Genomic DNA, 12,395 nt, shown 5'->3' with positions numbered 1-12,395 from the left:
TTTTGGAATATACTAAATTAAATCATGGGGTCAACTGGAATGATACAAGCTTTAAGGCAGAAAAAAAGGTTGGAAAGCTAGAGCATTTTGACAAAGCAGAAAGTAGAAATGGGCCAGAATATATATACTGCTGGACTAATCAGGGGAATGGGGAGCAGGTGGGATGGTCAGGTGATGGGAATGGTGGGACAGGGGTTACTGCAGGGCAGCGGCTGGACCTGCAATGACAGGGAGAGGCAGTAGTATGTGGCATGAAACAGCTGAATGTGTGTTTAGGATCAGTCTCAAGTTGTGACAAAAAGAGTTTTCGTAGGAGACATGGATTTTTCATCGTTTCACACTTTAACCTGAAGGGAAATATGCATCATTTGAGTCATGTGCTCTTATTAAATCGGTTCAAACACTGTATAAATGTCCCCAGTCTGGTATTTTTTGGCAAGATATCTGTTTCTTTATTTTACAATATATTGACTCTGAGTTTCCCCTTTCCTATGGAAATATATTTTGACTTTTTTTTTTTCTTACTCTGCTACAAAAGCAACTCAGTACTTACTCATCAATTTGATCGTAATAGGCTTGCAAAACCTCATATTCATGAATCTGAAATTTCTAATCATAAACCATCCTTTTACATTTTTGGAAATGAAATCAAACCTCATCATTACATCAATGCTATATTCTAAAAAACAAGACTAGCTATTAAAACCCTGAATCTATGTTTTAAGAAACTGATTTATGATTTTTGTTTATGCGAGTCAGAATGATGTGGAATAAAACAGATGCATTGTTTAGGATCTGGCTTAAGTTGTGACAAAAAAAGAGAGTTTTCTTAGGGTAGGCTACATATTGGTTTCTCCACTTTTAACTTTTAACCCAGTTAAACTGAAGGAAAATGATGAGTCATCCCCTCTAATTAAATCAGTTCAAAGTATCTCTGCTATGGACAGTTTGTGTGTACACTGTTGACTGTTAAAAAAAAAATAATCAAATAACGTTTTGTCGCCCCAACGCGGGGGAAAGGCTCAAATGCACCGCTTGCTGCGAGCTTAAAAAGAACCGGTAGATACGTATTTATATCTATGTCCGGTAGACGCCAGCCGGTGAAACCATCGCACCTTCAAACATTGCTGTAAGATGATTGGCCCACTTGAGATACCCAGGTAGAGACACAGCCCTTCAGGATTGGTTGTGATTTAGAAGCCCTCGCAGTTACCGTCTAACTATTGGCGGTTGATTCACAAAGCTTTAATTTGATTGGCTAAATGTCTCGTAAGGGGCGGGATGTCATGTTCGGTTGCGGAGCTGAAACCGGTAACCTAGCACTCCAGCACGTTGTGAAGCCGCTGAGGTGATTCCAAGAAATCACTTGTTTCTGAATCGACGATTTTTTTTGATAGTTGACCCACTGGTGAGTTGTTGCTTTCCATAAACTGTAATAATTTTTTGTGAAAAAGTCGCAAATTGTGTTCTGTATCGTATTCGGTAGATTAACCGGGTCGCTTTTCGCGGCTCCGTCTACATCCCGGTGAGGGCATGGTTGCATGGTTTGCATTCAGTGGCATTAGCACGGCGATAATGCGTAATTAAGCAACCATTGTGGTGTTAATGTATTTGAAATAACCAGCAGGACATGAAGCAGCTGTTACTATGTTGAAATTGTCGGGATATTGCCGTCACCATTACGGCTTGGTTTTACCTTGGGTTTCCAGGAGATACCCACCGCCCATGTGTAAAGCTTATTCAGTCCGTTTCTGTTCTTTAACCACCTTGCTATCCAGTTTTCCTCCACATGTCTGCTTTACGGGTTTATCCTCGTTGTGATCTAGCTACCCGGCTAACGTAGCTCGGTAGGCTTGAGACGTGTGGCTGGGGACCGGCCGGGACACGTGTTGGGGCTGCTCCTGAAGCCGAGCTATATAAGCTCGTGTGTGTCCTAGTTTAGGGGCCGTGTGCTCGCCCGGTTTAGCTCCGTTGTGGACCAGGCAGTGTGCAATTTTTAAGCCCGGGTTATATCTGGAATCCGCCCCAAAAGTCCCACCGACGTTCGGAGCCTCCATGACTGCTGATGAGCGTGTGTAGGCCGGTCGATACCGTGAATGGCGCCGCCGCTGCGGCCACGGCGTGGCCTTTGTCTGCATGTCATGCTTTGCACTTCTATAAACGCTTTTTTCTAATAATAACTTTATTTATATAGCACCTTTTTTATATATTTAAAAAAAAAAAACGGAGTTTACAAAGTGCTATGACAGACAATGGCAGTCAAAAGTAGGATATACAGAGCTAAACAGTGGACATAATTAAGGTAAATAAAACTAAGGCAAAAGAGTCAAAACATAGGTAACGTTAGAGAGAAGACTAAATTTAAAAAAAGGAACCAAAATAGGGTTAAGCCAATGAGTAAAATAAAGAGTGTAAAGAAAAAATGGCTGCTGCAGTGCATGTCCATATATGTACTCATTCTTCAAATAATCTAATGTTAGCAGGTAACATTAGATCTGAGATCCCAGCCCACCTTCAGCTCATAAGAGTGATTGGCTTGATGGAGCCATTAATGAATGCTGCTGTGGTGGTTGCTAAGTGTGTGCCAGAACAACCGATGGCCCTAGGTTGTATGGACAGGTGTGGCAGACAGTCCACTAAAAAGCATTCGTTCCTCTGTTTGCAGAAAGACAATACCAGTGTGTTTTGAAATGTTTTAGTTTCCATACCACTCATCGTGTGCACTTGGCACTACTGTTTGTTGAGGCTGGTGATATTCTATACTGTATAGACCTCTGTTTTTAAAACGATGAAACGCATAATTGAGCTGAACTGAGCAGAACCACTGTAGTACATTTTGTGTCAATCCTACATATGCCATACTGCCAGAAATGCAAAAAATGTACTCCTGTTTGACTTGAGTTTGCTACAAACTACAGTGACCAACTGTTGCAGGAAATTACTGAGCCTTTTTGGAAATGAAACTTATTTGTGTCGTGGTGTTCAAAGATTTGCATTCTCAGTAAGACCCGGTGGGCTCGTGGCTGTGTGCAAAAGACTATACTGCCGGTTTAGTTCTTTCATTGGCTTATCCCTGCTCTACTTTTCTTACCTTTTTTTAAGACAAGCATCAGTTTCAATTGCTGTCAACATAAGCACAGGGTCAAATTCCCCAAATAAAAATGTACAGGGAACGGAGAAGAATGTGGGCCTGTTGAAGCATGCTTCAGCCTTCAAAAACAACATGTCTATCACCATCGTCATCATCAAAGTGAAAATCACAATAAACCACCCTTCCTGATATGTCATCAAGGCAATTTGAAAACTGATTGAACTGATAAAATTGTACACACAGGCCAAACGGACGAATCAGTGAAGGCAACAAAGTGTCCTTAAGATAAGTGACTTATAAGACACGCTCAGGTCAGAAAGTGTGTCCTAGTTTTTACCGTGGGTCGTACATCCTGTCATTCATGTGCCGCTGAAGACTAGGCTGGCAACTAACGATTATTATCATTGTTTATTAATCTGTCGATTTTTATTTTCTCCATTTAATGGATTAGTTGTGTTTCCCAAAAGGCCGAGATGACGTCCTCAAATGTCTGTTTTGTCCACAACTCAAAGATATTCAGTTTACTGTCGCAGAGGAGAGAAGAAACTAGAAAATATTCATATTTAAGAAGCTGACATCAGAGGAATTGGACCTTTTTTCATAAAAAAAAGACTCAAACCGATGAATCAATTATCAAAATATTTGGTGATAAATAGCCTAGTTGACAACTAATTGATTAATCTTTGCAGCTCTACTTCAGACATTTTGTGTATCCATTTCATTAATAGTATATACCTCAAATGGAAATCCAACAGAGCAAGAGCCTAAAATGGCTGTAAACTGCACCAAAATAAAATCATATCCCGCATATTTCAGTAGATATTTGAAAGCCAAATAGTGTGTCTGTGTGTGTGTGTTTTCCAACTGTGCATTAGGTTAATTTGTGAAGAAGATAAAGGCAGCAGGGGAATCAGCGCTGTTAAGGTGGCTTTGAGTGCAGTGACTGTGCACTTTCCGATTTGTATCCACTCGCTATGAAAACAAACGTCTAATGTCTGGCTTTGTTTTCCATGCCCTGGGCGGGCTGTTTTCATGTCAGTGCACCCAGATGGGGCAGTAAATGCTTGTCGGAGTCAGTCAGTTTGCAGATCAAATGCACTTCATGCCACGGGCATTTCAACATGGTCCAGAAAAGCGAATTAAAAAATGAGCCCGTAACGCGATGATAGTCGGATATTGTACGCTTTTGTGACACAAGAGGTCCCGTTTACCTAACCTGATTTACACCCACCGTTCGTGGGATGGGATCTGGCCGCTCTCCAATCAGGACGGCTGGATGATTCACCATCACACAAATGTAGATTCTCAGACTTGTTACGACTGCTGTAAAATGCAAACTGATGCATGTGTGATATAAGGGAGGGCAAAGTGTCTTTTTAAACTATTGTGCACAGCAACAAAGACACAAAAGTCTGACTTGTATTTAGCTCGTTGGTTACCACCACACTTCTGTCATAGCATCCTGTCGTAGCATCCTGTCATCCACTGCTAGTTTTGCACTTCAAAGTACTGCTGGAACAAGTCAAAGTTACCGTACTCACTGTGTGAATTTGGTTACATCAATTAGTTCCGTATTTTGGGATAGAATTAGGGAGGCACAGAACTTTTTTTCACTTGTCGGTCTTTTAAAATGTCCGAAAATTGTGAAAATGCCATATGAAACGGAAAACAATCAAAATCCTCACTTTTGAGTTGATGGAAACGATGTATTCTTCCTTAAGCCATTTATCGTATTTAGCACTAGTTGTATGAATGCAGTTATTATTATTCACATTCTGGGACATCAGTTTATATAACCCTCCTTCTTGCAGAGACTTCCAGTTGACCAAAGAAATGGTGATGGAGAAGCCAAGTGCCCAGCTGGTCGGGCGAGAGTTTGTCCGACAGTATTACACACTGCTGAACCAGGCCCCCGACTACCTGCACAGGTAAGAGCGTCGACCTGTTCTTCTTCCACGCGATCATCGGTCAGCTTGTTGTATTTCTGCCAAGTGAAGGCGAACATTTGGTTGCAGTATTCTGAATGGAAGTCTGACATTTTGTGCATGTATGAGCGCCCCCTCAGTTAATTATTAATCTTTTGTCTTTGTGCTCAGGTTTTATGGGAAGAACTCCTCCTACGTGCACGGCGGCCTGGACAGCAACGGCAAACCAGTAGAGGCTGTTTATGGACAATCTGTAAGTAGGCTTCATCCAGCAGAAAACGGCTCTTAAAAATGTTATTTCCATAGAGCAGCACTGCACTCAACTCCCACGTTTTAACACTGAGGGTGGGGGGGACAGAGCTACAGAGCTGAAAGGTTTCCTGGGAAAGGACAGTTAGGTTTTTTTCTGTCTTTTGTTCTCTCTCTCTGCTATTAGGGAGTTTTAAGAAATTGATAATACATTTCTTGGACACAATATTCCTTTTAATTTCTGTTGCGGTTTCTTTCAAACGCAGAGTTTAGTCCTTCTCGTTCAGTCTGTCTTGCTCTGGTGCAACACCTGAACATAAAAGTATTTTCCACCTTAAAGAAGAAGTGCTTCACGGAGTAGGAATGTGAACTCTAACTGCAGCAGGCGACAGCTGCATTCATGTATCTATGCAGAAAGGATGTGTCCTATCATTGAAAACATTATAAAACCCAGCCTCAGTGGACCAAAGTAGTACATTTACTTGGAAATTAGTCAGAGCAGCTCGTCAAAATGTCGGGGGGGGGGGGAGGAACCCAGACACCCTCTAAAGTCTTATAAGTTGGGAGGATGTGGGATGAAAAACCACATAGGGGAAGCTGGTTGGGTAAATCTCATCACAGTAGCTTAAAATAAGTCATTTCATAGTGCACAAATACCTGCAATGTCATTCTTTTAAGGTAATATTACCCAGCTCTAATATACAGTCTGGTTTGAAAGCTGTGCAGAATACAGTGAAGTCTGGACTGCTGCTCAGTTTTTAAGCAATATCAAAATGTCTTCTTGTGGAAAAAAAGCCAGAGCAGTGAGTTTTGTTAACAGTCAGGCATTATTTGGATTTCTCTGAATAAGTCAAACATTTATGCAGCACTTTTAAAAACACACATTTTACAATAAAAGCATTTAAGAAAAGGAGAGGGAATAAACTTTGTCTACTGATTTTTGAATAACTATTCCAGTGAGAATGAAAGCTTTGGGTCTTGTGTCCTGGTTGAGAATGTGTGTGTGTGTGTGTATTCTTTCTGCAGGAGATCCATAAGAGGGTGATGGCTCTGAGTTTCCGCGACTGTCACACCAAGATCAGGCACGTGGACGCCCACGCCACCCTGAACGAGGGCGTGGTGGTGCAGGTGATGGGCGAGCTGTCCAACAACATGCAGCCCATGAGGAAGTTCATGCAGACCTTTGTGCTGGCGCCTGAGGTTTGTCCTTCACTTCTGTCGAACCGTCGAATCAGATTTTGCATGCCTTTGTGAAGCTTAATCAATAACGTTTGTGTTCTACAGTGTGTAACGTGTTTGTTTTTTTCTTTTTCTCCCTTTTTTTTTCCTCCAGGGTACCGTTGCAAACAAATTCTACGTTCACAACGACGTGTTTCGTTACCAAGACGAGGTGTTTGGCGACTCTGATTCTGAGCCCCCAGAAGGTTAGATAACAGCCAACCTCTTTTTTATTATTATTATTATTATTATTATTATTATTATTATTATTATTTTTATTATTATTGTGATTTTAAAGTGTTAATGCTTTAGCTGGTTTCACATTTCAGTTTTTCTTCTAGCTGCCTTCTCATCTTCTCTTTAGATATGATCCTTCTGATCCTGCTTTTATTTGGCAAAGAGACGAGTATCTCATTCATTCTTTAGATTACACGTGTATCAGTGCTGTAGCATCATAATTTAGGTACTTTAATCATATTTCTTTGAACTGCTGTCTTTATTTATGACGGTTGAAGCTGCCGAACGAGTTGAAGAACCTCAAAATGTGTGATGTCTGGCAATATTAGGTTAAATGTACACAAAGCGAGAAGATCTAACCTGAGGAAAGATTGTGTTCAAAGATTAAGTCTGTAGCTACACGGGACAAATATCCCATTGTTTTTTTTTTTTTTTTAGGAATAGGTTTTAATGTTTGGTGGCTGAGATGTGATGTCTAATGGAAGGCCACTCTCCCGATGTATAAACGAAAGTAATGCTGAAGGGTCGGCAGTTATTTTCTGCAGAAAGTATATCCTGAATACCCTGAAAATTCCTTGATTCAAAAAAAATCTGCACCCAAAAAAAAAATCCACAACATGGACTATTTTCATTCCATTAAGAGCAGCAGGATGCAGACGTGACACGTGTTGTCCTGAACACGCTTTTTGTTTGTGTGTTTTCAGAGTCTGAGGATGAGGTGGAGGAGATCGAGGAGAGGGTTCCCTCCCCTGACATCGCTCAGGAGGAGTCTGCTCCCTTCTACGACCCGACGCCCTGGTAACGACTCACAGGCTTACCTTCCCGATGCTTTAAAGGGCTCATATTATGCTTTTTGGCCTTTTCCCCTTACCTTTATTGTGTTTTATAAATCTTTTTTTGCGCATGTTATAAGTTCACAAAGTGAAAAAGTCCAAAGAGCTGCAGCAATGTGCAGTGCAACAAAAAATATATATTTTTTTGTTTTGAAAATTAAACCATGTAAACCTATTCTGATATAACCTAAATACAATGATGAACCTGAAAATGAGCATAATGAGCACTTTAACTGCCTTTTATATGGTTTTATTTATTTCCATTGTTGAACTGGCAAAAAAAATGCACTCTTGATACATCAAGCTCTTCAAAATGTAGACTGTTCAAAGTGCGTTCACAACACGTGTCCAGTGTTCCACAGCACCAGCAGCCGTTTTGTGCCTAACCGTCCCGTGCTCGTCCCCTGTAGTTCGGAGCCGACGGTTCCTGGCGACGAGGAGGAAGCGGCGGCCGAGAGTCCAGAGCCCGAGCCGGAGGTGGAGAAGGAGGCCGAGGCCACGTGCGTGGAGCTGAAGCAGGAGACGATGCTGGAGACGCAGACCGACGCAAACACAACCGACGACCAGACGGACAAAGGCCCCGCCGCGGCCCCGCCCACCGCAGAGCCTGCCGCCGTGCCCGCCGAACCCACCCCCGCCGCTCCAGAAGAAAACCGGGTAGGCCTGAGCGTGATGCCTTTTAGTGAGAAATGTAGCAAAGCGAGAAGGTGGGAAGAATTAGGACTGCACAATACATCAACTGGCACAATAAACGCGCTGCGACATATCGAGAGAGACTCTTAGAGAGTTTTGGAGTTGGCCGAAAGAAAATAGTTGAACTTTAAAATCTAACTGTGACTCTTTTATTTTTAAATTATTTTTGTGCTGCCTTTTTATAATCAATACAAAGTTGAATTTGTTCAATACGCACAACGGAGTACGCTGTTTATTCACAAGTAATATCTTTACTGCTATATTTAACACACACATTGCGTACCTTCCTCGTATCGTGCAGCCCTAGTGAGAATGGAGATGGAATAGATATTAGAGATTATCTTTTATTGTCCATCAGGCCCTAATGGTTCTCGTGTGTTTCATGTCTTCCCACAGCCGTTCTCCTGGGCATCCGTCACCAGTAAGAACCTGCCCCCCAGCGGGGCTGTCCCAGTCTCAGGAATCTCCCCACACGTCGTCAAACTTCCTCCCACAGCACCGGTAGGTTTGCTCACACCTGGTCGCTGGGTAAAGAAAAAACTTATCTGCCAGATAAATTAAAAAGGGTAAATCTAGTGTTTAACTACAACCTCATTTCAAGACTCCTAAGAACACGTTTGGATTTATAATCTTAAGTTTTGAAGGAAACAACTTTTTCAAAGCAACCGTGGCTTTTAGTTTTGTCCTGTTATTTTTGTGGCAGCGAGTGTCTCATTTTGGAAGTTGCGTCTCTCTCTGGTATCCTGTGAAAAGATGAAGGCTGATGGATGTGTTGAGGGTGAACCGAGGAGACCCAGTAATATGTCCTCAGTCTACCCTCTTGTGTTGAATTTCCCAAAAAGTAGTTTGTCTTTAGAAACTCAAGTTTCCCCGAGTAGAAAGGAAGGCAGCAGGACAGGACACAACCATCCCCTGCTGGCTGTTAGTTAGCTTCTTTCTCCTCTTCTTACAAAAGTGTGTTGTTGACTCTTTCAGCCCAGAGCGGAGGTGAAGTCTGAGTCCCAGACACCAACACAGAGACCACAGAGAGACCAGAGACCGAGGGAACAGAGGCCTGGAGGTCCTCCGCCGGTACACAGAGGGCCCAGACCAGGTACACACACACACACACACACGTACAGTGGTTAAATGACACGTTCTGACGGTTTATCAAGCAGTAGGCGGCCAGTATAAACTAAACTGAATCCCATGTGATGTATGCTGCTGAAGATGGCACTGGGAGCAAATGTGACTGCAGGTCCACAAAGTCAAGTGCAGTACGTGTGGCCTGAACTCAATTAGAACGTTGTTGACCAGTTGCAGGGAACACAAAATGTCCGCCCGGAGCACACTGGAGGCAATCCAAGGCCAAATGCTGCGCTGCTTTTTGTTTGGTGCTTGCCGACAGCTTTACTCTGCAGTGTTGTGACATTTTCACTCACTTGAACACCTGCATTTTATTTAAACTGACAAAAAATTGGAAGCCCCTTCACCTACTGGCTCACACATCCAGCTGACCTGTCCAGAAAGATAAAAAATATATATGTATTTTTTTTAACATAACATCACTTGTGGCTGTTTCTAAGTGTTATGTGAACAGTGAATACACTCATTAGATTATGTCCTCACAGAATATGTCCCTCTGTTGAATTGTTGCTTCAGTTCGGGAGGGTGAGCCGGGCGAGACGGAGGGTCGCAGGGTGGTCCGGTACCCCGACGCCCAGCAGCTCTTCGTAGGGAACGTCCCTCACGACGTGGACAAGACGGAGCTCAAGGAGTTCTTTGAACGTAAGTTGGTTTTGGAAATAAAAAATCTGACAATTATTCAAAACCTATGGCTTTATCAGATTTAAAAAAAGAAGCCCTAGGTGTATTCTGCAGTGCACAGTAGAATGCTGGCTACTTGTGTAGTAAATAAAATGTGTCTCTTCTTCTACTCTCCCCTTCATCCAGAGTATGGTACAGTCCTGGAGCTGAGGATCAACAGTGGAGGGAAGCTACCAAACTTTGGTTTTGTGGTGTTTGACGACTCTGAACCTGTACAGAAGATTCTCAACAACAGGGTGAGACTACTCTGGCTGTCACCAGACCAAGCTCAGTCTTTTAACATTTTCATTTATTTATTTGTTTATTTAACAGGGACCATACAAGCAAACATAGTTACAATAATTCTCAACTCTTGTCCCTGGTTGGGCATTTCTAAGAACATTGGCACAGTTCAAATGACTCTGTACGCAACCGGATAGTCCTTCAACCAATCAGACCAACGATCCGGGCCACGTACTTTGCAGACGGGTTGCTGTGCTTCAGTGGCCGCCATGTTGAATGTAAACAAGAAGCTGCTTGGTTGCTTCTCTACAGTCCTAGTGTTAAACCTGCCAGTAGTGCGCCAGGTGGATAAGCCAGTTTGTGATTGGTCCCCGCAGGTTTATTAACTGAAGCAGGATAGATAAACGTACAGGTTTCCAGCCTGAGCTGCAGGGAGAGATCCAATCACCGGCAGATCGGGCTGAGTTTACCCGGTCTAGGGTGAGACTACTCTTCAGGCAAACTTTTTTTTCATGTTTATCGTTCTCAGATGCTGCACCATTTATTTGCTTAGAAACCAGTTTATACATTTGAAATACCTTGAGCTAGTTGCTGTTGAGTTTTCTTGGTAATAATTGTTTCCATTATGTTCCTCTGTTTAGTATTTTATGGGATTGAGTTTTACACACACAGTTAAAACCTGAAACTGAAAGCCTTGAGTTATGCGGGTTCTTTTTTTTTATTTGAGCGTTGGGACTGTTTTGAGGTTTAATATAAAAAGGGGAAAACTTTTTATTCTATTGATTTGTAACACCCTTTTTTGTCTTCCCGTCTCCCCAGCCCATTAAGTTCCGCGGCGACGTCCGCCTGAACGTGGAGGAGAAGAAGACCCGGTCGGCCCGAGAGGGCGACAGGCGGGACGTGAGGCTCCGTGGCCCCGGCGGTCCCGGCGGCCCCCGAGAGCGAATAGGAGGCGGCGGAGGACCCCGAGGCCCCCCCACCCGCGGAGGCATGGCACAGAAACCCAGCTTTGGCTCTGGGCGGGGCGCGGGCCCCAGCGAGGGGCGCTACCCTGCCCAGCGCCAGTGAGCCCCCCTCCCCCTCCCCCCCTGGGCTCGAAACCTGAGTTAGATTACGATTTGGATTCAACTGAGTGGTTATTGATCTACTACTGCAGCACGAACCAATTGGACAAACCTTTTAAATATAACACACAAACAAGCTCCCTTCTTTACATTCAACTAGGAGCAAAAATTTGTAGGAATTAGTCAAATAACTCAGTTTGGGTTGTGACACACACACACACACACACACCCCTGATTTCTGACTTGCTTCCTCCTCATTCTTTCTCCTAAATGTGAGCGAGTACGTATTTGGATCGGATTTCTGTCGGTAATTGACGCAGGTTTGGTCGCGAGCTTTCACCGTCAAATCCCGCCAGCTCCTGCTGAACTCAACAGTCTCGACATCTGTCTCTCGTAAAGATGGCTGCCTCCTCCTTCCCTCACCTGATTCTTCTTCTTTCTCACCCGTTGCTTTTGTGTTCCCCTGAGGAATCCAGAATGTCTCTCCCCTTTTTTTTTTTTTTTTTTTTTTTTTTTTTTTTAACCCATCTCTTCCTCCTATCCTCCTCTTTGTCTCCTCCACCAACACATGTATTATCTGGACTTTTGTCAATTTGTTTTGTTTTTCATGCTGAACTTGAATTTATTTAGAAAGAAATCGAAACACGCAAACACATGAAAAAAGGGTAAATACTACTTGAATTGGGGATTAAAAAACCCAGAGGTTAGGTTTTTTTTTCGCGTTCTCTCTCCCTGTTTCTTAAAGGAACGTGTACTTTACTGCTTGGGCAATCCTGTGTATTGCTGCCACCGTTGTACCTAGCGATGGATCTGTCTTATCTTTTTATTCTATCAGGTCAAGAGCTGAACTGTAGTGGTTTTATTTGAGTAATGTTGGCTTGTAATATGTGGATTCACGGACGCATCTGAATGGAGCATGTATCAAATCATGTATCAAATCCTGTTAGGCTTCTACTACCGATGCACTTCATTGTCATGTTTAAAATGAGCTCACCTGCCGATGAGAGAACTAAATTAAAAGTGATTTACTGTTTTAAACCTTTTGTTCTGCTCTCGT

General features: G+C 42.9%; 1 protein-coding gene across 1 annotated transcript; it reads left to right on the top strand.

Annotated features, from left to right (window-relative positions):
* Positions 1-1,254: 1,254 nt before the first annotated feature.
* On the top strand, positions 1,255-11,355 carry g3bp1 (GTPase activating protein (SH3 domain) binding protein 1). The gene is made up of 12 exons (XM_028590050.1): positions 1,255-1,408; positions 4,903-5,019; positions 5,188-5,269; positions 6,292-6,465; positions 6,599-6,689; positions 7,425-7,518; positions 7,964-8,210; positions 8,643-8,747; positions 9,222-9,339; positions 9,888-10,013; positions 10,179-10,288; positions 11,094-11,355. Exons 2-12 carry the CDS (start codon positions 4,925-4,927, stop codon positions 11,340-11,342), a joined length of 1,491 nt encoding a protein of 496 aa, XP_028445851.1. The 5' UTR covers positions 1,255-1,408; positions 4,903-4,924; the 3' UTR covers positions 11,343-11,355.
* The last annotated feature ends 1,040 nt before the right edge of the window (positions 11,356-12,395 follow it).

This window comes from Perca flavescens, chromosome 10 (assembly GCF_004354835.1).
Source record: "Perca flavescens isolate YP-PL-M2 chromosome 10, PFLA_1.0, whole genome shotgun sequence".
Classification (NCBI taxonomy): Eukaryota; Metazoa; Chordata; class Actinopteri; order Perciformes; family Percidae; genus Perca; species Perca flavescens.
This window is presented reverse-complemented; position numbering and strand designations above follow the sequence as displayed.

What these genes read in the sequence shown, in the direction of transcription:
- g3bp1 (XM_028590050.1), top strand. Translation starts at nt 4,925, where the DNA reads ATGGTGATGGAGAAGCCAAGTGCCCAGCTGGTCGGGCGAGAGTTTGTC. An exon ending in TGATTCTGAGCCCCCAGAAG is followed by an intron (nt 6,690 to 7,424) that starts GTTAGATAACAG and finishes GTGTGTTTTCAG; the next exon opens with AGTCTGAGGATGAGGTGGAG. An exon ending in TTCTACGACCCGACGCCCTG is followed by an intron (nt 7,519 to 7,963) that starts GTAACGACTCAC and finishes CGTCCCCTGTAG; the next exon opens with TTCGGAGCCGACGGTTCCTG.